General features: G+C 38.1%; 1 protein-coding gene across 1 annotated transcript; it reads right to left on the bottom strand.

Moving 5' to 3' along the window:
• Positions 1 to 12,080: 12,080 nt before the first annotated feature.
• Positions 12,081 to 24,034, bottom strand: LOC117808376 (regulator of G-protein signaling 5-like). The gene is made up of 5 exons (XM_034678102.1): positions 23,824 to 24,034; positions 22,738 to 22,851; positions 21,398 to 21,459; positions 16,511 to 16,677; positions 12,081 to 15,112 (listed from the first exon to the last, which is right to left on the bottom strand). Exons 1-5 carry the CDS (start codon positions 23,865 to 23,867, stop codon positions 14,948 to 14,950), a joined length of 552 nt encoding a protein of 183 aa, XP_034533993.1. The 5' UTR covers positions 23,868 to 24,034; the 3' UTR covers positions 12,081 to 14,947.
• Positions 24,035 to 26,817: the final 2,783 nt, after the last annotated feature.

Below are 26,817 nucleotides of genomic sequence, written 5' to 3'. Positions count from 1 at the left end.
CAATGTACGGTGGCCCTAAATGGCAAAACACAATGATGTTTACCAACCTTATTTCAACCACCTTATTCCACTGGTCCATTTTCATTTTTGTATGTTCCTCATTGGTTTTTCTCCTTTTTATGGTGATTTTCATTGCTTTTTGTTCTTCCTTTATCCTTCTTCTGTCCCTACATCTTATACTGACCCTGCCTCAACCTTATACTGACCCTGCCTCAACCTTGTTCTGACCCTACACTGTACTTGAACCCAGATCCATCAGGCCCTGTCCACCACAACACCACAGCTGCTTACCAGTACAGGTGCTATTTTTTGTCTTTTCATTCCAACATTTTTTTTGTAGTAGTAGTAGTTTAAAAGCACAGTTCCATCTCACATTGGAATCCCATAGTAGGTTTTTAACCCAGAACCATCAGATTGAAAGGAAGCAGGCCAATACGTAACACCCCGGGGCTGCTTCAATGAGCCCTCTGTTATCAGTCTTTTCATTCCACCATTTCGATATTGGGCTTCAAAAAGCACAGCTGGAACTTCAGTGTGAGGAAAGTTTTTCATTTCAGTCTCCCATGGACATTCCCCAACCAGGATTCAAACGTGGGACTTTTGGGTTGAAAGGTAGCAGCCCTGTCCGCCACACCACAGGCCAACTTTGAAGTACACACCTCTTTAGGAATTTATATTTCAATTTTTTTGTCGTAGTAGTTTAAAAGCACAGCTCGTGCTCATGCACACATGTTTTGTGATATGATGCTGTTTTTTCTGTTACGTCATTGTGTTTTGTGAAATCTTGTGCATGTATTTTAGTCACAAGTAACACTCTCATTAGGTACATTGGAGTTTAATCCAAACCTTTTGCATGCCTCTGCGAACACTAGGCTTTGTTCTTGCTATAATTTTCAATCAATTTTAGATTCTTCTCAGTTAAGCCAAGATCCAGTTGTAAATTATAGATGTAAATAAGTAATGATGGGAATTTAAGCTTCAATTAAGCCTGCCATACAAACAAAGCTGGCATGCTAAACTCAAAAACTCCTCAGAGGCAGTTGGTGCTGACTGAAAGTAAACACTGTAAAGATGTCAACACTGGCAACAATGTAAATGTATGTACATTTAATGATAAAGATTAATGGCAGTGCATGGAAAAAATGTATTTCAGCCTTAGGCTTTCACTAGAGTTAGTCGTCAGGTAACAAAACAATGAAAAGGTAATGTTTGTGATGGACAACTATAGTTCTGTCTCCGATGCTTTGGTGCTGGTCACTTCTGAAATGCTGGTGTCATGTACCAGAGAAGACAGAGGAGAAATCTAGAAAAAGAGAAACCCATCTTCTGCAGATCTCATATGATACAGGTCTTGTGTTTGTGGAGTATTCTCGGCCTGCAGCTGTGAAATTAACCGGAGTCTGTTTAGTCTCAGGCGCTCAGGTCTGATGGGACCTTTATTTGACATTAACCTGCTTATTGCTGCATGTTCTCTCCTGCCTTCCTCACACAGAGCCTCTGAGAGGCCTGATAATCAAAGCCTGACAGGAGGTTCTGCTGATCTAATGTAATCATGCATGCAAGGAGGCACGTACACACGGACACATGCACTGGCAAGAGCCACTTTAAGCTTACACGTGACCATTAACCACTCCCATAAACCTAGTGCATACACCCCTGGGGCTGCACGTCTGGATCTCTGGTTCATCATCTTGATAAGTTTGGATCATAACGACTGCAAGGTGATTAATCTTTGATTCATCTGTATTTCTTTTCCATTGTCTTCAATTTGTCAATGCTGTTGTTTTTGTTTTGCTATTTCATTGTCAGAGATGCTCAATAATATTCCAGGTTTAGTTTCAACACCAGGGTTATGGTATATGGCAGTCTTAGAAATTAATACTTCTGTTCACATAATTCATGATGCATCAATGTAACGTAAGTAAATATGAGCTATGATGACGCATTTCTATAACGATCAAGAGAGACTATTATGAGGGCGGTTTCCAAACAGAGCATATATCATAGAGAGCCAAACACAATGTCAAAGCAGTGAGCTCATGTGAGCTGAATCGTGTCCGTTCTTATGTTTCATTATTCTTGCAGTAATCAAGATAGTCCATCCAGGGTTTAAGCATTCACTGGTTTCATACTGTGATACAGACATCATTTTTTAGAAAGAGCTGCCTGACGTAGATGGGTCCAATTAATGCAAAATAACTTTCAAACCACTTCAGTTTACTGTCACAACACAACGTATTTATTTGCTTATCGGGGAACAAAAATTGCAAGAGAGGAAGACTTACTCAATTTGTGACATCACTGGTTGGTGAATCTCCTTAAAAGAGTATAATAAACATAATACTCATCAAACAGAAAGTCCTTGCTTGGTTCTTTGTTGCTGGGGTTTTCTGGTTGATAAGGGGGCCTTTATAGCATGGCAACTGTAGAAGAGGACTCTAGAGAGCTGGCCAATTGGAAGAAAGCATGAGATCAATAGTTTTTTGAGCTGTGTATCACAAAAGCTACTACATAGGTTGCATGGTTACAATATATAGCCTGAAAAGAGCACGATGCTCTATGAGTAGAAGAACTGATTGAAATTCGACTTTTGTCATACTGTGAGTTCATGTCAGGCTCTGTACTTCATCACTTTTAAAAAGAAGTAGAAAGCACAACCATTTGTGACCAGGTGTAGGGATCAAAATTAAAGGGTTGTTATACCAAAGTAAAGTGTAAATAGGTGAAAACTCCCAAGTACAACAACAAAGCAAATCAATCACTTAATTTCCACCTCAAGAGAATAGTCGCCTCCAGTTTAGTACAGGAAGGAATTTCTAACATTACAGCTGCTGTCTATAAAACTCTAAACTTCAATATCTCTCTGACCTGCTCACTGACAACAACCCAATCAGATCCCATCTCATTATGTACGAGTCTCCTGAATGTAACAAAGATGAAACAAAAACAGGTGAAGGTGTATCTATTCACCATGGAGCCATTTGTGGAAAAAGAGGACTGTGGATACGTCAAGTGTTTTTAAGAGAGAAGAAGAAGAAATATACTTTATTAATCCCCATGGGGGAAATTCAATTTTTCCATTCGTGTTATATTTTTGGACATGCTACACACACAATTTGGTATAAACATACATTCAATTTTATGCACAATCGTGCAGTGGACATGCACTTAGGGAGTGATGTCAGAGCGAGGATGCTGCCATCAACCAGTGCACCCAGAGCAGTTGGGGGTTCAGTGCCTTGCTCAAGGGCACCTCGGCAGTGCCCAGCCAAGTGAACCAGCACCGCTCCAGCCACCAGTCCACTTGCCAAACTTCTTCCATACCAAGCAGAGTCCCGATGGACTGAGCTATTGCCGCCCCCAAGAGTGATCTTGAAACACTATTTTTCTTTCCTACTTTCGGTAGTTAAGTTTGTCTCTATGTGAATATGTATGTGTGCATGGTCCTGTGAATGTGCTCTCCACAATACCTGTTCTTCACATGTTTGTGTGTTGCATGAATTTGTGCAAGGCCACTTAATTAATGTTTTTTAAATAATATTGTGAGCTAAGTCATTCATTGTTTTCCTGTTTATTTATTTTTTGTTTGTTTTTACCCTCTACAAAGCACTTTGATTTTACATTGGCATCAAAATGTGCGACGCAAAGCCTCTTATCAGCCAGAAGCATAACAACATGACAGGAAAACTAGAGAAAAATGAATCCTGAAATAAAAGTCTCTTGAAGTTTAATACTTGTAAAATATTTTGTTTTGTTTGTGTATTTATTCTTGTTGTAAATAAAATCCATGTCTAGGTTCAAAGAATCCCTTTATCTATAAGACCTTGTTAGAAAAAAAATGAAATATTATGGAGTTCAGAGGAGCAAAGGTGATTTTTATAAGAAATCATTATCACAACATAAAAAAAAAAGTATCATTTATTGCAAAAGCATCTCTTCCGTTTTTCCGAATTATGCAGCTGCCGCTGATTAAGTAGTGAGACTCTGGGGAACATCATGCTCAGTCTTGGCACTGAATACTTATTCCTGTTTGTTCTCCCTGTTTTTGATAAAGGGAGGATCTTTCATCTTATCTAACCTGCATATTGATGCAAAAAAGATCCATCTGCCAAAAAACATAAACCTTTGTTCTGCCTGATGAAAATTTGACCTCTCTAGTTATGGAGCCATTCCTCATTTAAGACAGGTTTCAGATTCACAGGCAGGTTCCCCTTATTATGTCATCGGGTCTACTCCCCCCTCTTCTCTGATGAATTTATGGTTTAATCGTTTGTTGACTCTACACGTAGATTGCTGATCCAGTTAAAGAGAAAATGGGTCAAGACATTTTATGACGCTTCCATTTCACAATCTGCTCAATCGTTCCAAGACTTATTTTTAAAATAATGTCAGGAACATTCTTTGGAAAGCAGAAAATACCAAAAAAATGATCTCTAGTTGGAGATATTTTTGACTTTTCATTGTTGACGACATGATCACTTTGAGACCTTCAGACAAGACAATGCAGAGTTAACACTAGCTCTTTGTCGCCCAATTTTCTCACTACTTTTGTTTTTGTTGCTAATAACAAACTCCAAATCAGAAGCAGAATAGTCATGAAGCAAAGATGGCAAACAATTAACTTTAAAGACTTGATGTGGGCAATAAAATTGCACTGGCAACATACAAGTGATAACTAGCAGGTAAAATTGTTGGCAGGTCTCACAATGCTAGCTGCAGCAACCTAACGAGAGCAACAAAAAAAAATTAGGAGTAAGGAAACAACAGTGTGAGGAGCTGTTTTCTGCTAACAAGGAAACAAACATGAGCTTCTTGAGGACATTGTCCATGGAGAAAAGTACTCCTGTTTGAGCCTTTTGTGGCTTCATCTCAGGTGTGTTTGCATTGATTGGACACCAAACTGAAGTGTTAGGGATTCTTCCAAGTGTTCGGAAATGTGTGACCCTCTTGGCCGATCACTGTAATTTGCTGTCCCTGAAAACCACACCTGAGTATAAGAAATGAAAATTGTATTGTTACAGCGAGCGTGTTAAGGGTTTGTTGAACATACAAAATGTTTGATACAGAGATGAAGTGCAGCTGATCGGGCAGGCAGCAGTATCATGAGTTGATAAGGAGCAGCTGTGAAGTCCAGCCAGACAAACTTTGGCTTAGCTTTATTTCACTTTTCTAATTTCTCGTGCATGCAAACTAAAAATAATGAGAATGTGCTTTAAATATCAGAGTTATACACTGTTTACTTATTTTGAGCCCAGGTTTTGATGATTCCTCTTAAATTCCCCTGCCTTCGTCAGCCCTTCGTCATAGCGGTACTTCACTGGATTGAGATATGTAGGTCAACATAAGTACAGACCTGCTATAATAGGTTTTGGGTTAATTTCCACTCCTCAACATCTGGTTTCAGTTGTTATGCTGTGAAAGAAAACATAGACTGAGCATGGTGATGATGTCAGGTGGTCATCCTCCCTCTCATCCTCCGAGCAGCTGAATCCAGAAGTGATATGTGATCACTCTTTTGGGTGCTTTCACACCTATGGCTCATTTCCTTTGTTCCGATTCAGATGATTGAATGATCCCTTATTGCATTTTTCCCCTTGGGTCTTTTTGTGCCCATACTGCAATGCAGGAGGGCTGGCCTGTACGCCATCATATCAGTCTTCATAGGTAAACAAAAGGAGCTGGACAAAATTCCCAGGAGTCAATCAGTTGTTGAACCAGAATATGTTGTTGAGTCAACCACAAGCTCTTCTGCTGATGTGATGTGAATTGGATGGAGATAGTAAGTATCGTTAACCGATTGCTACTTTTATGCTAACTATTAGTTGTAATAGAAATTGCCATGACATGAGTCAAGCAGTGGTTTGTGCTGGTTGTTGGGTTCATTGGGTTCTCATTCAAACAAACTACACCAGGGTTTTATTGTAAGTGAGCAAACAGTGAGTTCCAATATAATTAAATCCGGTCACTAAAAGATGAAAAGAGGTTAACATGCAGGGATTTAATAATAATTGACAAAACTGAATGCCTTGCAGGGGGGTTTATGTATCCTCCAACCAGTCAAGATGCCGTTTTCATCCACCCATGTGTTTCCCACAGAAAGACTGTGTAACTGTTGTCCGCTGGGGGATATATTCATCCTTTAAACATATCTGAAAGAAAACACAGTCCCAAAAAAGAAGACATGAGTAGGCCTTTATTGAAGAGGAGAGGTTGTGACACAAGTATTTACAGTAGAAAATAATGCCAGGGTACATTTGTCCCGCTGTGTTCCCTGTAGAGAGGAAACTTTCCACTGAGTAATTACAGATGACAGAGATAATTTGGATCAAGTGAATCAAATAAATGTTTTAAATTATGTCGTGTTCATCTGAAGGGCACCAGGTGAGATCACAGTGACCTTGATCAAAAATACATTTAGTTTGAGTTCAACAAAACTTTCAAGAAGTACATCACGTTTAAAACAAAATTACGTGTACACTCATGTACTTAGATAAGGACAACAGGAAAACATTAGTCATCATGAAGCCTGAAATCAGCAGGTATGTGGCATTGTTTTATTTTAGAAAATACTCTAAGCTTAACAACAAGGTTAACATGAGCACAACCTGTACTCATAAAAGCAGATCGAGGACAGGTGTGTTATGTCCAAAAAAATCAGAAGCAGGGTAAACAATATTTATTTATTCTTTAACTGCTAATGCTTTAAGACATGATAATATTTCTGAATCATGTTTTTGCTTGAAAAATAATTCGGAGAGAGGTACTGAACGGTAAAACCCCCCTTTTGGCTAATTTTTCTTTCTGTTTGATGAAGCGGAACTCATTTTGGCCTTATGTTCATCCACTTAAAACACAGAAGAGAAAACAGATCAATAGATCGTTTTTCACGTGTGTATAGAAGCTGTTGTAGCCTACTGACCCTCCATTCTACGTTACAGATGTGAAAACTGTTATTTGCTGTCAAGAATAACTGCAAAGCTAAATGTTGTTTTCATTCCTGTGCGCAGTGCTCACTTTTCTTTGTCAGTGTTTATTCAGGACATGGTCCTAACAGTGATACTCTCCAGGCTTGCTGATCTCAATACCACCAACACTGAGCAAATATTACCTTTCTTTTGGCCAGATTGTGTACTTTCTGTTGTTTTTGCCAGGCTTGATCCTTTTGAATTATATATTTGAGTTTTTAGGTGGAAAACTTGATGTTTTTCAAATTACCTGGGACTAAAGCGTGCAAGTGAATCCCTTGAAGCTCAAAGCTGTGTTCCTCAAACTTTTTTCCCCTTGACAATGACCCCAAAAGTCAAACAAATTAGACCACTGACCTCAATTCAAAAGATTTTCTTCAAGGGCCCACCAACTGATAGGTGACTTTTACTTTTACATGTTTTAATACAGAAGAAATGTGAAACCATGGACATAATCTGTCAGTACGGAGCCTGCTCTAAGACACCAGTTCTCTAATATGACCACCTGAAAAGAGGCTCAACATATGAGAAGTGGTACCCCTCTAAAGCTTTCTGGTACTTCACTGTTTTATTGAATAGTATTGATAGTAAAAAAAAATTGTAAGAAAGTCAACTTGTTCTGGGGGTCAGAGGCAATGGATGGTTCAAACACCTGAGTTTCACCAGACACCAGAGTTGAATTCCTGCCTTCCTGCTTAAAAGAAGTAGTCATCCTCTTAAGTCATGCAATGTTTAACATATGTGCATTACATAAACGTGTGCTTCAGTTAAGTAATGTAGGCTTTAAAATGTATGTGCTGTGTTAGTTATGTAATGTACCTGAGTGACTTAGCGTATATACATCTTTAAATTGGCACTCATTTTTCCAATCTACGATCACATTCCAAACCTCACAAGAGGCCAAACAAAAAAAGGGAAAACAGGAGGATACTGGGTGCTCTTGTAGGTGGTGTGGTAGACTCCAGGTAAATGTTACATGTTCTTGAAGACAATACTGATGGAGGGAAGCCACACAGGCATTTTTCTTTGCTACAGCCAATCAGTGATTGTTGTGCATTTAAAATTTGCGACATGAACATTTTTCTCTGAACTTTATATTATACAATCTTACTAGATGTTGCTAACATAATAAATTATTCTATATGTCTTTAATTTGCAAGTCTAACCTGATGTTGCATATGTATTAGTATTTAACAGTATTAACAGTCCTTGGAGCCCTACACATGCCTAATTTATATTCGACGGTACCTTTATCTTCATATTTTAAATATAAGGACCACTGACTGGGCTCTCAATTTTGTCAAGCTGGGATTGAAAATATGCACAAAATAGTTTCTCATGGATGAAGCCATGTTAAATATGATTGAATATAGCAAACAAATAGCTGATTACCCACTCAAATCCCATCAAGGACTATTACAGGGGGTCTTGGACCCCACTTATAGGATCACTGTTTAACAGTCCATGTATGTAGTCTGTCTGCCTTATTTTGTTCTTTGACCATTATTCTCTCCCTAAGACACACACAAAGAGAAACATTATTAATTCTCAGGGGAACCAATCAAAGTCCACTCAGTTGTCAATCATCAAGGAACAGTGTTCCCACAATTTAAATCTGGATGCCAAACACAATCCACTCCTCCTGTCAGAAAACATCATCATTTAAGGGCAGCGCGGTTGTGATATAGAGAGGGTTGGCAGCCTCCAAAGCAGCGATTATACCTCCACTCCTAAATAAACATGTGTTGTCAGCTCTGTTGAAAGCTCTAACCGCTCAGTCCTTGACCAACTTTGGGTGGATGGAAATCCTGTTGGTGAAGCTTTGACAGCAGCGAAGTTTTCCGCCAACCACAGATATCACCAAGGGAAATGAGAGAATGTTCTTGTATTCTCTCCCACCAAACAACAGATCAGTCTTTTCTTAAAAAAGTGTACAACAAACTCTAGATCTACCAGAAGTCTTCACCGCAATGCTGTCGATTACTGGTAGCTCTGCTGTCTTTTATGGGGAACTAAATGAGTAATGAGCTTCATGGGTGCTCATGGATCCTGCGGCACCCACGCCCTCTGCCTTTTAATGACACTTGAGTAAACAAAAACAGCACTATAGTTTTATGGTGTTAAGCCATCAGCAAACTGTTTTAGACCCTGGGTAGATATTATCTGTGTTTTCCCAAGTTTAGATGGCAACGTGTTGGTATAGCACTCTGCGTGAAAAGGTTGAAACTCAATACCATAAAGTGGTTACCACATTAAACATACTTTTGGATCTATCACGCAGACTCTTATCAAAAGATCCCAGAGACAGTTTTGACTGTTTCTGCAGGTTTGCTTTCGTTCAGAGGGTTAATCACCGCTGCTGGCAAAGTAGAATAATTAATCATTCTGTGAAAACATTATTAAACCTTATCACACGGTTCTTTTAAAGTAAATTCTACTTAATCTTCTAGCATATTTGGTGGAAAATTAACAGGAAAATGGAAAGAAAAAAACCTTCTGTGGTTTAAATGAGAATAATACATTCTTCAGTCATGCTCCATATTTGTTAATCGGCTCAAATCTTGCATTGTTTTGTTAGCAGATAGTTTCAAATAGTCACAGAAATGTATTAACGAGCATAAAATATGAGTACCTGTTCTCGGAAACATTTAAACCCTCTGGTATGAGATCATTTCAGAGCTCTGACATGCACAATATTCTCTAGTGCGACAACAAGGCCTCTGGAAATGTGATAGTGTACCAAACATGCGTAAGGAGTGACTTAAACTCAACAAAACATTATTCACAAATGTCACCAAACTCCTTCAGGGACCGAAGGAATCTGACCTTTTTCAGGGAACTGCAATGGTAATGGATGCATCCGAGCAAGCCTCTGACACTGTTTGTGTTGGCAGTCAGTTCCTCAGCTGCATCTGTTTCCGTTTTGTTTTTCGCTCATTTTTCACTGACCGGCTTTCGTGTTGTAATCCTCGCACAATGTTTTGTTCCTTAAAGCAATTAACTTTGAGGCAAATTATTAAAAGAGGGAGCAGATTTATCAAATATCCCTTCGTCTTTTGCTTCGAAAGTCTGGGGAATGTGTGCCTTTTGTTTCAGTGCTGTCTGTGACTGTTGGTGTGAAAGTGACAAAGATTATTCCAGAAAAATAACTGAAACAATTCATCAAAAAATTGTTAATATTATATTTGTGAAGCACACTATTAATTTATTAGTTTTCTTTAAATTGACCATATAGTGGTAATTTGGAGAGATGTAGCATAACTGTCGTCTTTTCAAACGTGATGATGAAAAAGTGTTAGCTACAGACACAATCTCAGTATTTAGCTTCAAATTATTTGTTTCAAGGGCTAAAACAAAATTGAGTTTTTGTGGGAAAATTCAGAAAGCAAACTAAGAGTCTCATCCAGACCTTTAGTGAATCTGGTGAAATGCTAAGATCAGCATGTTAAGTGGCAATGCACAATCTTAATGAAGCTTGTTAGCATGCTAACATTTGCTCACTAACACTTAACCAAAGGTACAGCTAAGGTTGATGGGAATGTAACAAATCTTATGAACTTGTATCCATAAACCACAGACCATCTGACAAACGAAGCAGTGACCCAGAAACGTAAAGGTTCTCTCTTGAGCCTCAGTGTGAGGGGAACTCATTTTCGGTGAGGTGATCACCACAGTGCAGGGTCAGGTGTGTGCGCCTGATTGTCCTTGATTTGGAGCAGGTGTGAGGAGTTTATTTAAACCCTTGGGCGCAAGTTACCTGTGCTGACTCATTAGCTCACCCTCTGAGGTAGTGACAGGTTGCTCCTTGTGTTCTCTGCGTGGTGTGTGTCTGCATAAACATCACATTCTCTGTGATTATGTTTTACTTGCAATTGCCAGGTTCTACAAGAAAGTAGTAGGTTGGCACAAGGCCTGTTTTCTGCCCCAGCCCTTTTGTGCTTCCTTTTTAAGACATCCCTGGTCACCTATGTGTTGTCCTTTTAAGGGGTTTGATTTCTGGTCAGTTGCTCGACAGCAGCAGAGGTGTTGTTTCTCTTTTATCTGAGCTTTGCTTTGTTATGTGAGCCTGTACGTCTCTGCTGAAAGTAGCTGCCTAGTCTCTCCAATAAGTTTTATCCAAAACAAGGACATAAACTATCCACTGTTAAGATGGCTTCATAAATGTGTCAGGATTTATTCTTTACAAGAAAAGGTGAAGATGCGTGTGATCTAGGGACAAAAAGATTGTATAGGAAGATTTCTTACTCAACCTGAGGAGGAGTTGAAGAATTTTTCTGTCACCCAATGTTATTTGTTATTTAATTATAAAAAGCTATGAACAAAAGTTTAGCAGAGGCTTGAATGGAGAGCTTAGCAGATGACAGCATTCACCAAAGAACTATCCTGGACTAAACTTAAGAGTAAAGCTTTTTGTGAAACAAGGACAGTCTCTCCAAAGAAAAAAATGAGATCCAGCTTTTAGTTTTAAAAGCCTTTCAGATGTTCTTTTGTACTTTCTTTTCGTGCATATTACACATCTGGTACAAAGCCAATAGAATCCTCAACTTATCATTTTAATGACTATTTTGATCAAGATTGGTGTGTGCAGTTTGTGGAGCGTTGTGAAGCCATTTTTGGTGCATGAGATTCACTTTTCACACCAAAGTCTGAACGGTCTAATCTGTTCTACATGCAATTCAAAATGAAACTAAAGCCCTTCTGCAGCCAACACACAGCTAACCTGCTTCCTGTGTAAAGCCCACATAACATTTTGCTTAGACATAGCCTCTCATTGAGTGAAATGCTAACATGTTCATAATGACACTTCTGATTATAGCTAACCTTTAGCAGATAAAATGTTTACATTAGTTACAAAAGTCATAGCTCTCGTTCTTGGAGAACTTGATGATACACAAAACATCCGGTAAGTGACACAAAATGTAAACAGGACTCCACAAGGCTTGTTTAACATTAAAAGAAACATATCTAGAGGATTCTCCTGACCTCCTGCATTTCAGTGTATTACATTTTCTTTTTTATTTTGTCCTTATGGTCTTAAGGTTTAATCATGAGATGGTTTGTATGTTCACACATTAAAAACAGGTATGCAATGAAGAAAAACAAAGTGACAGATGAAAGCGTTTCCTCTTTTATAATAGTAAAAACACTCTATATGGAGATCTGGCAAAGACTCTGTCAAAGAATCAGGGACTCCAGTGTTGTATTTAAGAATAACTTTGACACAATTGCTTGCAAATAGCTGGTATTTACATGTAAAAATAAATACATCTTCAGGAATTGTGTGCATATATATTTTTATGTGAACCACTCCAAAACGTACATGCAAGGCTACATCAGATAATGCATACTCAGCACTGTTAAGCCCTTATTGATGGTATTGTGACATGATAGTTGACTTGCATGCCATTAAAGGTTTTGACAGCAGACTGGCCAATCTGTGCCATTATAAACCCTTTTTAGCCTTGTGGATATTCCATAAATATCTCTAATTCTCCTTTCATTCTTATGTTCTTTTTTTGTAATACATTTCAAAAAAGTGTTATAGTTTGAAAATATGTCACTGAAAAAATATTGCTTTTTGTTTTTTTGTGAACAATAAGGACTTACAAAGTGCTGAATATCTAGATAACAATAGACAAGACATATCTGCTTGTGTTTTATATAAAGCAGCAAAAACTACATATAATCACACTTGAAGGTTGCTACATTCAGCTGAAGGTTATATACTTGCTCACCATCCTGCTTAGAGTAAGTCAGTTTAATACCAGTATTTCTTTTCAGTGTGTTAAAGTGAAAAATAACTTGTTTGAAAGTGCTCACCGGTACAATAACAAGACCGTAAAGTGTAACTGTGACTACAGATTTCATGTGTTGCTTTACTTAACGCTTTGGTTAATTCATTTTGGATTTAAGTACGATTTTGTCAGTGGCTGGTGATATTAGAAATATAAACTTGCTATGATTAGCATCATCTTATGCTGCAAACCTGCAAGGTCTATCTCCCATGATTTCACTGGTGTGTTATTCACACTAAAACCAGGTTCTGACTTTTTAAGTGACCCTGGATGCATCCAACTTTGGTGTTAATCGCATGGAAAGAAAACACCATCCCTCTGTTTAAACCATTGCTCTTTTCTTTCTTTTAATAAGATTCCCTCCCACTAGGTTTTCCCATCTTAGCAACTTGCAGTTTAGTGGTAGCCAAGGAGCTCGACCACTGAGCCAACCAGCCAGCACAGTTCTCAGAGAAGACTCTCCCAGGATGCATCCTAATTAAAAAGGAGGTTTGGTGAAAATCCAAAGTTACTTTATGTGAGTGTGAGAGAGTAGAGGAGAGAAAAGGAGAGTCTTTGGTAGTCTTGTTTTAAGTGTTGACGCTGTTAAAGGGTTAACAAGGCTATGTTACAGGTCATTTTATTGAAACGACAAACCATTGCTCCTTGCAGGATATTATTCAATGAATCCACTGATATCAAACCGTGTAACTGTCTTGGGTTAAGATTTTCCCATCGTTTTTTCTTCATACACTGAATATGTTAAAGGTCAAAGCCTAAGTGACACTAAAAAAATAGAGTGGTCATGTGAAGCCACAAAGCACTTAAAGGTCACCATGTCTGAGGCAAAAAAAGGAGAGCAATGGATAAACTTTTTTTTTAAGTTTTGTGGTGAATCTTTTTTGGGGTCAAACAATTTTTTAAATATGTTCAAATGTGAAACATTTTGCAGTTTGATGAGTTTGTTGAACTCTGACGTGGATCCATCATTGCAAAATTAAAGAAAGGCCTTCTTTAGGCATAACACAATAACATTGAGTCAAGTGCCATGAAGTGAAGTTTGAATGTTGTAACATGAATGTATAATGATAAAGGAATTACTCCCTGCAGCGTTGAATTCAGTATTTCGGGCACTAAAAAAGTGGAACTGAAGCAACTTATCCAAACCAATAGCTACCCTGTAGAACAAAGCAAAAAATGTGATTGGTCTTGAAATGCTTTGACTTTCTTGAACTGTAAATTGGCTGCCAGAGTCAGACAAGAAACCCCTTTTTAAAAGAAAGTAATATTCTTCTTGCTGACATTGGAACTGATCTTTGTTTTGGAGTCTTTCAGCAGGGTGTACTTGTATACATGACATTCTAGACCCAGGGTTCCCAAACTTCTCAAAGCTAGGGTGCCAAAGACCAGCAACCCCAACTGCCCCCTCAAGAGGTGAAACGTCACATTTTCACTAGCATGCTTTTCTTAAACGTAACTGTAATTTTGTAAATGATTTAACAGTAATGGATAAAGTATGCAGTTTCAGACATTTCCAAATTTTAATCATCTTTTGAGGCAATTGCTGACCACTCAATCAGTGTCTTGCGTCCGCCCCAGGGAGTCCAACTTATACTTTAGGAACCACTGGTCTAGATAGTTTGCTAAAGCTACAACAACACTTTGATGCACACGTTGAGGGACAATTTCATGACCAGACTTTGCAAACAGTTTGTATCTAAACTGTCAAAGAACTGACTTTTTGGCCAAACTGAAACTCTGAATTGTCTGTTCTTCATAGAGGCACCCTGGTTTCTGTTTAGATGTGGATCTTCACTCTGTGTTTTTGTACTTCTACATTTAGTGTGAGAACCAATCAGATTTTCAAGGCCATTTTAAATGAGTGAAGTCATTTTGGGAGATCACTTCATTAAGATAGGTATTGGTTTTTCAATATTAGGTCCTCACTAGTAAAAATGATCATGAATATTTGTGTGTTGGTGTGTTTGCTGTTGGCGAGGTGGGGTAATTTCAAAAGGCAGTCTTTCTGTAGTTGAATTCATCATATAATTTGGTTTCTGGTCAAATAAAAGTCTTGGATTCTCAGACCGTTTTACACAAAAGTAGTTTATTAGGAGTGTTTAAGTTAAGGATTTGTTTTCATATTAAGTAACTGCAGTTTGAAACCTCCCCCACCCCCCGACCCAGCTCCTCAGGCTCCTCTCCTTCTTAGTTGACCAGGAGCTCCTGGTACTGCTCAGACCGCAGGAAGCGACCAAAGGAGTCTTTCTCCATCAGGGCGTAGATCCTCTTTTGGGCCAGGTCAAAGGTCACAGAGGAGAGATCCACCAGGTTTCTCAGGGTCACATCCTTGGTGAAGTGGTCAATGTTCACCTACAGTGGGAGACAACAGGAGGAGATGTTAAAACAACTTAAGAGAGGATGAAGAGGATGAACGAGACATAATGGTTAAGGTAGATACTGTACAAGACAATCCAAATCTGTGATGATGTGAGTCCGAGATGGGACTGTAGGAGAACGGTGAGAGGGGCTACAATGTTTCCACAGGATCACAGCGCCTTTTTGGGTAAAATGCTACTGTGCAACTAGCTTTTTTTAAGGCTTACGTCACAAGCTATGTTTATTCCGGCTAAAGTATAAACACAAACAAAATAAAGTCCCATGTACAACAAGATGTTTCCAAGGGAAACTTGAACTAGGGACCTGATGTTTATAACAAGACACTGGTCGAAATATAATCAAATTCTGGTCTTCCCCAAATTTAGGTTTACGGTTTTAGATTGCCACTGAGTCTTGTTCAAAGTTAACTTTTGGATCCCTGGTTTAGCCCAGTGGTTGAATCATAGGTCCCATGTGGCAGCCCTGGTTTTCACTCCAACCCACGGACATTTGTTGCATGTTATTCTCCAATCTCTCTACCCAATTTTCGACTCTATTTACTTCCTGTCCTCTCATTATAGGAATGGAAAAGCCCAAAGAATATTAAAAAACAAACTTTTAATCAGTGTTGGCTTTTTTGACACTCAAAAAGTTGTCCAATCAAAGCCGGAAATGTAACCAATCATCTCTGTGGCCCTGTTTTTATATCTACTTTTTATGTTTTGTCAATCCAGTCGATGCCTTAGACAGATCGTACCTCACTTAACCCAGAAACCATAACATGACACTTATACATATGTTTTTTTTAAGTTCACAATTGAATTATATTAAAACTGCATTTAATGAGATATAGAGGCATGAGCAGGCAGATAGGCTCACCTATGAACAAAGCTAAGCCAGCCTATTATCCTATTGTTTTCACTTTTCACCTTCATTTTTTAGTGTAAATACAGGAGAGTAGATTTGATCCTCTCATCTAACCTCTTGGCCTGAAAGCGAAGAAAGTGTACGTACATGTGACACTGTCACAGCAGATGAATTTCAGGCACAAAGAAGATTAAATTACCTCCTGGAATGTGTGAAACGTCAGTCTATTACCGGTGCAGTTCACTGATGCATCATCTCAGAACATTTTCTCTGTAACCTCATCTGTTTACACAGGCACAGCCTGTATTTCTCCCGCATGTGTTCATTCACTGATTAAACAAAGGCTCTTACTCCTTCACATGCAAGCAGTTTGTGTGTTTGCATGTAATCATTGTAAATTAATCCTGGAAAAGGTGTCAGTGACTTTGGTATTACGTTAAAGTGAGAGCATTGGTACTTATAATTCAAAGAAAACTACATGTGGTTTACTCATACGAAAGTAGGCAAGTGTGAGGAGTCCCTGACCTCTCTGGGTCCCTCAGACTGGATGAAGTCCTCATAGATCTTCTTGGCTTTGGTGGACATCTTCATGGGGTTCTTGGTCTTCTTGAAGTCCTCACAGGCCATCCAGAACTCAATATTCTCCTCACTGAACTCAGACTGAAGGAAGCTACGGAAAGAATTCAGACCATCTGAAACGATGGAGAAAGAAAGAGAGGACGCAGAGAGATTAATGGATGAGACAAATGATCATCTCAAGACCTTTTTTATGCGTGCATTTTAAAACCTGTGTTGGGAATTTTAAAGCAGCACCAAGTTAAATATAAAACCTGACGCAGAATGTTTTTTTGTGCAACTTTTTCCACCCTGTTAGTGGCATGGTGATAATTTTGCAATCTTCTTCCTTATTATTATTATTTAATGTCAACCGCTGTGTCTTAGTCATATTTTTTCGAAATGTCAGGTTACTTATTTTTCACAGTACTGTGACGAAAGAGGTGAATGATCCAGGCAACAAAAACCACAACCCTGCTGTCTTAATTACCTCCTTTCATGCACAGTAACTGCAATTTTTTATTTTTTTTGCAAAATGCTAAGCATTAGGCACAAGAGCTGAAAGGAAGTAATTCCATTTATGAAGTGGAAAAAATAGAGGATCTGTAAGTCTGAGGAATAACGCTCCAAAATATAATGGCCCCTAAAGTGGAGAAATGAGTAACCATGACATCATCATTCCTAAGTTAATCCTAAAGACCCAACCGATTATGGCAACTGGGACAAATCAATTTTGTCAAACTTAACCATAAAGTATATTGCATACGATGCACTTTGAATACCTTTTTTGTGGTTTAAAAAGTGAGCTGCGTCCTAAGATTCTCGTAGAAAATGCTACCATTCTATCGTGTTGCCAGTGTAGGGTGGTGGCGTAAGTCTCTGTGAAGGGCAGAGGGTGGGCAGTAGGTCTGTCTGTACCTCAACTATCAATGCAACCATATGCCATGCTGAACTACCGTTTGTGTAGCTGGTGGTTCTAGAAAAAGCTGCACATCTGCATATGAACTGCACATTGCTGAACACAATGGTCTTCATGTAGGGGCTTGGTTTACATTGTTCTCTCTCTCTGAGCCCTGCAAAAAGTGAATGGATTACATGCCTGCGTGACCAATATTCCAGATTTTACGGTAATTTAAAGTAGTTTGTTAAGGCTATCAGTAAAAAGTGGATGTCTTGAGCAGAATAAATGAAGTGAAATTATCCAGCCAACTTACAAAATCTTCACTCTAACTTAACAAAACAACAAAACAATTTAAAATACTGAACCAAAACTCAATGTACAGACAACTACATTTTGGAAAATGTTAAGATAGAGTTCAATATAGCACCAAAACTTTGATTTCAACCCATGTAAAAGCTCATTAGCTACCCAAAGATAAGGATCTAAGAAACAAGGCTTGATAAAACATCCACTCATTTCAGTGAGGAACACTGTGATCTAACATAATGCCACCAAAAGGTCCCATTGTCTGAATGAGCATGTGCTACTGGTGATAAGCACTCCAGTTTTTATCTGCGATCTGAATGGCTAGTTTGGTTGAAAATAGCATAGAGTTGCAATCAGGATGAAGCCTGGAACACACAAAAGACTCAGTCAAGCATGATCTGATGACAGAGTGTTAGTGCACCAATTCTGGAAAGACTTACAGAGAATGAAGCCGTGTATTTAGTCTATGTGCATGTTGATTCTGTTCAGAAATACAATAACACTTTATGCCTGATTTGTTTCAAAAAGCTGCAAACACAAATAGATTCATTTCTTTAGCAGAAGTGAAATCTTATGATTGAGAAGACATAAATTGTTGATTTCCTGTTGCAGGATGTACATTATGTAATTGTTAATGTTACGGCAAACGGGGGTTAAAGTCAGTGATACTTCTACATCATAACTCAGTGAGAATCCCATGAGGAAGAGACCATAAAGAAAATGGTAATGTTAAATCACATGTAGATAAATAATAATGGAAAGGCATCTTACAGAGGTGAGGCAATAAATCAATGTTGGTGGATTCATTTTGATTACTCCCTGGAGATTTTACCAAAACGCACACAACCTCTAAGGGCCAATATACACACTCACATGCATACACAGGAGAATCAGACAGAGCTAAAAGTGCCTCTTCAGAAAATATCGTCAACCACCCACTGAGCTGTTCAGCGGAAATGTTTGTCCGTATGTATCAGCCGCTCAGTAACATCTGTAGCTGCTTCTGTTTTGATGCAAAGGGGAAACTGAAGTGACTTATAACCTGGAGACTTTAAACACACGGTGAAGCAGCATTATACATCAGAGTTAATCATCAGCCTTGTTGCCTCTCAGGCTCTCTGTGCACTCTGTGAGGTAAACAGTAGAGCCAGGCGTCTAGGTCTGGTATGTGTTGTGATATAAAAGTGTTTTTTTTTCCACACAGGAGCAATGATTATGTAACAGTATTACATTTGCAAAATACTCTTTGGGAGGAAAGTGATCCTGGATTCCTTCAAAGGGTTTCAGGCTGAGACCCAAGCAGAAATGTTCAATATTACCGTTGCTTCTCTTGGGAAATCAAAGAAATACAGCTGAAGTTCAGCTAAACTTTAAGGGCAAACCATCTAGAGGACTGGTGTGCAATCAGTTTCAGCAGACAGCTGCACAATGTGTGATAAAAAGCTGACTTAAACCTCATGTGAGGATCTTTTGGTGTGTCTTTTTTGGTGCCTCCTGTGGACAAAGCATTAACCATTTGTTGATCTTGCCTGTGCATGTTCTTAGTGGAGTTTTCTGATGAGAATTCTCATCCTGCTGTCTTTCAACAGTCAAATTTATAACTCTCTGTGAATCTTTGCTGCAGACAATGCCAATAAAGGCTTTTTCTTCAGCGTGCTTTAACTCTTTCTTGCAGCATCGGTTACAGGGATTAAAATGACGATATATAAATTATCAATCTTGTATATGAAGGTCTTGTTGGTTTTTGTAGGTCATGTGAAGTCATCAGTAGTAATTTCTGTCTATTTCATATTCAGCTAAATACTCCTCACGGGCTTTAAAACAAAGGTGTGTTTATATTCTATCAATGACAACTACAGGTGATGCCCATATGAAGCACATGATGTTTTAAATAATTCTTTGATACTGTTTTTATGTTTTTGTAGACACCACATACAACATTTTGACAATAGCCTTATGTGAAATAAGTAAGCAACAAATGTTATGCAACATTCGCTGAGCCAGTTCAGTATAGAAATCAAGATCTTCTGTTGAATAAGCTATGTTTTATTAGACTTTTAAAAATGAATCGTTAAAAAGGAAAAATGTTCATTCAGAAATTGACTTTTATTTTGGTTTAGGGGGAGGAACCACGATTACCCAACTTATGTAATCTACATGACTTAGGCTACAAGTTTGACTTCAGACCACCTCCCTATGAACTCCCCCTTTATTACCCACATGATGTGTACTGACTTCACATAAAAGATGTAAGCTAAAAATACAGATTTAAGATGAAAGGGGTACCTCTTGCTTCTCTCACTCTCTAAACTTCAACATTTAACGAACAGAATTAAAACTGGCAGCTGGAAGCCTCAAATCTTAAAAGTCAACTAATAATCTTTAAAATAGTGCGTACAATGTGGACATAAACAAGTTTTGTAAGACAGGTGTAACTGAAGTTGTAAGTTACAGTTACATGATGAGGTTGTGGTAATACAAAGACGTTAAGTCACATGTAAGCACTCAAAGTGCAATGTTATGAAAACCAGACCCTGCTAGCCGTACTGTACCTGGTAAATAAGTCAACCTGACAGACAGCAGAGCTCAGAGAAGACATGTTTTCTTCTGCTGGACTGGTTAAAGCTGTTATATAATAAAGAACACAGATTTGAGTATGAAGACAATGATGCTCTCACTGATGTGAAGCCAACAGAGCAGAGACGCAGTGCAGTTTCGCTTACTTAACATGTTAAATGAGTTCTATTTCTGGATTGAGACAAGGGGATGTTATGGTTGGATTATAACTAAGCATCCTTTAGCTTTATGGAAAAAAATATGTTTATTGATGAGGGGAAAAAGAGAGCCACACACAAGATATGTGTTAATAAATAATGCTTCATTTTGCAATTAAAGAAAAGTTTTAAGCCCAAAACAACATAAGTCATTTAAAGGCATTATTTGGATGAGCTACGAATTTGATGGAAAGATTAGGGGATCTTTGTCGGCAACATTGGTAAACAATCTTGTGAAATACTTGCACTTCGGTAGGGTTTGGTCTCGTTATTTTGAGTTATGTGTAAATTTAAATTAAGCAAACTGTCAGGTGACTTTGGGCGTCACACAGAAAGTGTTGTTTTGACCTGTCTATGCACCTGACCTCTACATTTGAATATTTTGTACTTTTTAATTATAACTGCTGGTTAGTCTCCACCTACAAAGTAAACAAGATAAAAGGACTGAAAGAGGTGGCTTGGGCTGATAACACAATACGTCATTTAAACACTGTCCACATTATTAGCTATGGGATCATGTTGGCTAACGTGACATATTAACATTTCAAAATCTCTTTAATGTTTTCATGCAGGAAGTTATATTTTCATGAATCACAAAACATGGCGACAGTCAGTGCAAACCCCAAAAAGATGGTTAATTACCAACAGTAGCTCTTTTAAAAAAGTGTTCGTCTCAACAGCATGACTTCAAAAAGCAAACAGCTTGGGACACAGATTCCATGTTAAAATACAAATACTTCTCAATGCATATAAAATAGATCAGGGTTAACCAAATGAGAGATAATTCAATGACACAGTGCAGTGATAAGAAAAATTATGTGAGTGGGAGAGAGAGAGAGAGTAAGTGGGTAAGAGACAAATCAGGGGTAGACTTACAGCTGTTGTTCAGGACTCGGTCCAGACCCTCACGCCACTGAGCTGCCTCCTCTGGAGTAGGCCTGCACACAAAACATCTCTGTTTGTAAAACTCATTAACAGCACCACACTTGTTAGAAAATTTAACCTAAAATACTGAATTTTACTCGTCATGCTGGAGACAAAATGTTTCTGCTTTTCAAACCAATTTAGTCCTGGGTATAATGTGAAGATAGCAGTTTGAACAGCAGTAAATTCACCAGTAAACACAGGCTTATTTAACTTCTCATTCTGCAATTATGATATTGACTTAACACATATTTTACGGGCAATCATTAAAACTTTAAGTTGGTCGCCAGTGCAGAACTCTTTCCAGCACTTCGTGTGGTGTGGTGTGGTGTGGTGGAGGGTTTGTGAAGAAGAATAAGACAAAAGACTTTGAAGCTTTTAGGAAATGTTGGCAGTCTACAATTTCACAATGTTTATCATTAAAAAATGTGTACAGCATATAACAACAAACACAAACATCGATTTAAAATTTTGGAAAATGCAAACAACAAGCTCTAGATAGATATTCAAAGATACTTTTGATGATTGTTTAAATCCAATAAAGCCAGACAGCATTGTTTGATCTCAGTTTCTGTTGTGACATTGAAGTCTTGGAAACATCCACAGTGAACTCATTAACTTCTCATGTCTTTCAAACAAATCAACTTGAGAACTGAGACACAGGAGTGGAACTGAACATTTTGAAAAAGAAGTTTTGAAAATTGTAAATTGAAAATCTATATTTTGCCTTATATGAGGTTTCTAGAGAAGCTCTGGGAACTTGCAGGTTCTTTGTTTTTATCACACTTATGCTTAAGAGGTACAGAGATGGCTTTGCAAAGCTTGCTCATTTAAACTTCAGCTTCAAAGAGGATAAAGTGACTAACTTATTTCCAATAATTATTAATCAATATCAAATTTATTGCTGAGAAATTTGTTCAACAATAACAGTAAGTGCTTTTACAATCCCACCAAGCTAAGAGAAAATGTAGGAAACAATGCTGGTAGACATATCTGGGGATTAGAGCTCTAAAGAATGATTTACAGTCTCAATACTGAACCACAACTAACTAAGAGGAAGTTATACAACACCAGAACAGAATATAGGCTAAGCCAAAGACCGCGGACCTAAAACCACAATGGAAATATTTTTAGGTTTTGTTTTGTTTTAATGTTCTTCATTTCAACATCTGATGCCTGCTCAGCTCTTCCTCTTCACAATCAGTTATATGGTTAACACTCTGGCAACCATTCCCCACATCCACGAAAAAAAAAATCATATCTGTGTGACGGAGGCAGTGGAGTACACTCACTTCTGCAGCTTCTCCGGCTTCTTCTCGACCTTCTCAGGGTATGGGATGATGAGGTCGATGGCATTTTCTGGCTTCTGCAGTAAAACTCCCAACTTCGACTTGATCTCCTTTGCCCTGGAAGACAGAGAGCAGACAGGGGGTGTTAACTTATGTGAGAAAGCTTTAGTTTCAGCTTGACACAAAGTAAAAATTGTTTGTATCAACTTTCATTACAGTCTCCTTTTTCATTATCTCATGGCAATGACATTGGGGTTACCTTTAAAAGGTTACTTTTCTCCATGCTATTTTACTAAAAAAAACCCATCAAGTTCTTTAAAGGAGAAACTTGTGTTTGGAGTAAAGAGGGAACAGAAGTTGCAGTTACACCTTAAAAACAGCAAAATAGAAAAAATGATGAGGACTTCAGGCTTTTATTTTGAAAAACAGCACTTTTATTGACCTAACTGGACCATATTTTGAGATGAACTTCTGAGACTCTTACATTTAGCACAACATACCCATTTATTCAGTTTTCACTTAACTATAGACTTTTATCAATAATGCTAAATGGTTTTTCACTGATTTGTAATTTGAGTTTAAAACAAAATCTGAACAGGATTGTATGGTTAAACCTTTTACAATGAATTATGCCATGTTTCAAACAAGGTAAAAACATGCTCTTTCAAAGTTTAACACCTTTCTAATCTGAAGAAATGGGACCAAAATGGGAAAATATATATATATATTTAAGCATCTCGCATGCCAGAAACACATCCCAAACACAAAATAAAAATTATATGACCATCTTATGAGGGCACTACAGTTCAAAAGAAATGCATAAAAAAAGAGATAACAGAGATGAAACTAATATCCAGGTCTCAAACTTTCTGAATTAAATTCCTATGTCCTGGAAATACCCGATGAAAAAGTTCTCAAATGAAGCCTTAAAGCTCTTAGATGAAAATTCTTAACCTGAGGATGATTTTTTCTTTGATCTGATTTCAGTAGAGTTTGAAAAAAGCTGCTCCTTAATATCTAGACTTCCACATCAAAGGAACACACTGTTATGATGTGACAGGAGAGGTAGTGTGAGGATGCAGGTCTTACCTTTCCAGGCAGGTTTGGGGCAAGGCAGCTAATCCTTTACACATGTTTCAGCGCTCTCAGTTGCAGCAGGTTAGAGTGAAGTCAGTCTTCCTGTTAGCTCACTGTGGGTCTCAGAGTCTCTCTTGTTGTCTGACTCGGGCTTTCAGCACCGGGGGAGTTTTATACAGACGCCCTGTGGGCTCTGGGCCAACAGCTAAACCAATCAGGGCAGAATGTGTTCAGCCGAGGAACCGGGATGAGGAAGGGCGGGTTTTTAGATGTGTGTGGATGTTTGCTTTGAGGTTTCAATAAAACAACAGACCCAGGATCAGTGAGATGCCAGCGGGACTGAAGTTTGCTTTAAAGTAAATCTAAAGCTCTGTTTAATCAAATTTGTTGTTGAATTCAATTTGTTGCCTACACGTGAATTATAGTTGTGATACTCTTGTAGAACTCTAACACCTCTCTGCACATTCTGAATACATTTTACCATTACATTTCTGGTTGAAATGTCCAATTGGATTTTGTATTCATCAGTTACGATGAATCCCTACAACAAATTGATCTGCTCTCTGCTGTAACACCTCCATATTTCCAGCATTAACATTAAAGATGAATCCCATTGTGTCAGCACATACAACATGAACACACTCAACCATCAAACACCAAGTTAGTTCATCTTTTAACCTTGGTTGAAATCATCCACTGGATGTAAATATGGATGTATCCATGGTGAGTTGACCGATTGACCATTTAGAAAGCTTGAAAGTAGACGTGCTTTGCTACGCCCCTTTGCTGGTTGAGTACTTGCAGAGTCAGGATTTGTTGTTCCCAAAATAACCGCCTGCTGAAAGTATACACTTCTCAAGATCTGATAAACATGACAATATTTTATAAAAGGAGCATTATGCTATGTTGAAGAAAGAAAAACAGCCATGTGTGAAACACTAAGAGTAGTTACAACAGGATTTTTAAACTGGTCACCCTCTTTTGTTGAAATGTTTGTACACAAATATATTTTTCGCTTTAGGCTTTGAAGATATCTATTTCAGCTGAGTTTTCTTATAAAGTCAGATGGTTCATTGCTTCAGTTAACATTTTACTCTTACCTTATGTACTTGACCTATGTTCATCTTTGCTGAGAAGTGTTATGGCTCTCTCACAGACTTTTATGAAGTTACAGCACCTTTGTCTGAGTCACCCCTGCTGGCCATTGGAAAAGATTGTAGGTGTAAGGCATCGGCCTCATTCTGCAGACAATGGCTGTTTCACTTTTTTCTACAGTTGCTGGCTGAAGAAAGGTTAAATATTGTCATTTCAATCCTTCCTGGAAAAAGCTATTTTAACATTGCAAATGATTTGCTCGTAATAAATAAAAAAATGAATAATAATTTAACAAGCTCTTCAAATCTTTTAAAAACCTGGATGTCGGAAGTAAACTTTGTAACTACTCAGACTATCAACATAAATACAGAGAGATACAGATTTGACTGTAGACCACAGAAGTTTCCAACTACAACTGAACCTCGAATGCTGGAATCAATCAGTGCCTGAACCTCTGCTCTGTTACTTAAAAAGTGTATTGAAAGAAATTGACCCAAACCTCCCTGCCAATAGCTATTCCAGCTATTAATGTACATCAACTTCGACAGACACACCTACTACACATAATCTTTTAAAAGTTAAATCAGGCGTATCCTCTTCAGTGTCTGTCCCGTTCCACACACTTTTGAAGTTGAACCATTAACTCAGATAATTCTTCCTTAGAGGTTTGCTGTGGTTTACAATCTATTCTACTCTCCAGGAAGCACAGTAATTATCACCAAGGTTGACTGAGCAAAAACAAAAAAAGGATGTTATGTGCACTGTACTAAAATGAAATGGACTCCGAACACGCAAATGTGTATCCTTTTAAAATCATTATTTGGAACCAGTGTTTTCAAAGAGCTGCATACTGGAGAGTGTTTGCCTTGACACTTTTCATGTAGGTTGAATGAATAGAGCCTGTCAACACTCTTTATTAATGTCTAATAAACATAGCTTTTTGTCTTTGAGTTTGCTTTTCAACGTGTCAGTCATTCTTATTGAGCCGTACACCGTCCAGTCCAAAGAATCACAGTAAAGAGATGATCCTCCAAAAAAGATTCTTCTAACTCTGTCGACTTAATTTCATGGAATTTAGTTTTCATGTATTAGATCAAGGCCTTGTTGGTGTTGAAACTGAACCTCCTTTATTGAAGTTCAATGAGTAAAAAATTCAGTGAACTCTTTAGTTTTCATCCTCATAAAAGTCACACAGAAACAAGAAGTAGGTAAAGTAAAAGTTGTTGCTGACTGACTGTTTGTTCTCCTGAGCTGGATGTTCCCTCGTTTTTTTTACCTCTCGTTTAACAGGAACATCCTGTGATGATATCTATGATGTATGTTGAATTCCATCATCCTAAATACGCTCCTCTTGGTATGTGTAGACAGCTCAGTTTCACTAATGCCAAAGCATTTGTGCTTAATGTGATGTTGATTCATGTTAAGTGACAGTTAATCAAATAAAACAAGCAAACCAGAGTGAAGTCATAACTTTTCATTAGGGCTGCTCACATTTTATGTTGAGTTGATATTAACGTTTGGACATATCTCATTCTAAGTCCCAGTCATAACAAAGATAAAAGTGAGAAATAGCCATGTCGTCCCAGTTTCTATGGTGATGATTCATTTGTGACAGAGGTCATTAGAGGCAATTTTGAAGAATCTCATGCACGGATCAAATAAATTGTCTCCTATCAGCTTCTAAAATACGCTTTATTAATCTCAACTCATTCATCTCATGTGTTTGTGTTAAACAGGATGTCTTGGGCGATAAAGACTTGTGTCACTAAACTGTTCTTGTGTATTTTCAGGTTGGTTTTCTGCCAAAGCGACACTGAACAGAGGCAGCAGCGCACTTATACATCCGTATAAACCAAATGCAACGGCCAGGAGAGAGCAGGTGGAAAGTTTAAGATAATATCACTGCCACGA

Source organism: Notolabrus celidotus, chromosome 2 (assembly GCF_009762535.1).
Source record: "Notolabrus celidotus isolate fNotCel1 chromosome 2, fNotCel1.pri, whole genome shotgun sequence".
Lineage (NCBI taxonomy): Eukaryota > Metazoa > Chordata > Actinopteri > Labriformes > Labridae > Notolabrus > Notolabrus celidotus.
This window is presented reverse-complemented; position numbering and strand designations above follow the sequence as displayed.

Excerpts from the sequence above, each read along its gene's own strand:
- LOC117808376 (XM_034678102.1), bottom strand. The coding sequence starts at position 23,867 with ATGTGTAAAGGATTAGCTGCCTTGCCCCAAACCTGCCTGGAAAG. Across the intron at positions 22,852-23,823 it reads CCCCAAACCTGCCTGGAAAG|GGCAAAGGAGATCAAGTCGA; the intron begins GTAAGACCTGCA and ends TCTGTCTTCCAG. Across the intron at positions 15,113-16,510 it reads AGTCTGAGGGACCCAGAGAG|GTGAACATTGACCACTTCAC; the intron begins GTCAGGGACTCC and ends CTCCCACTGTAG.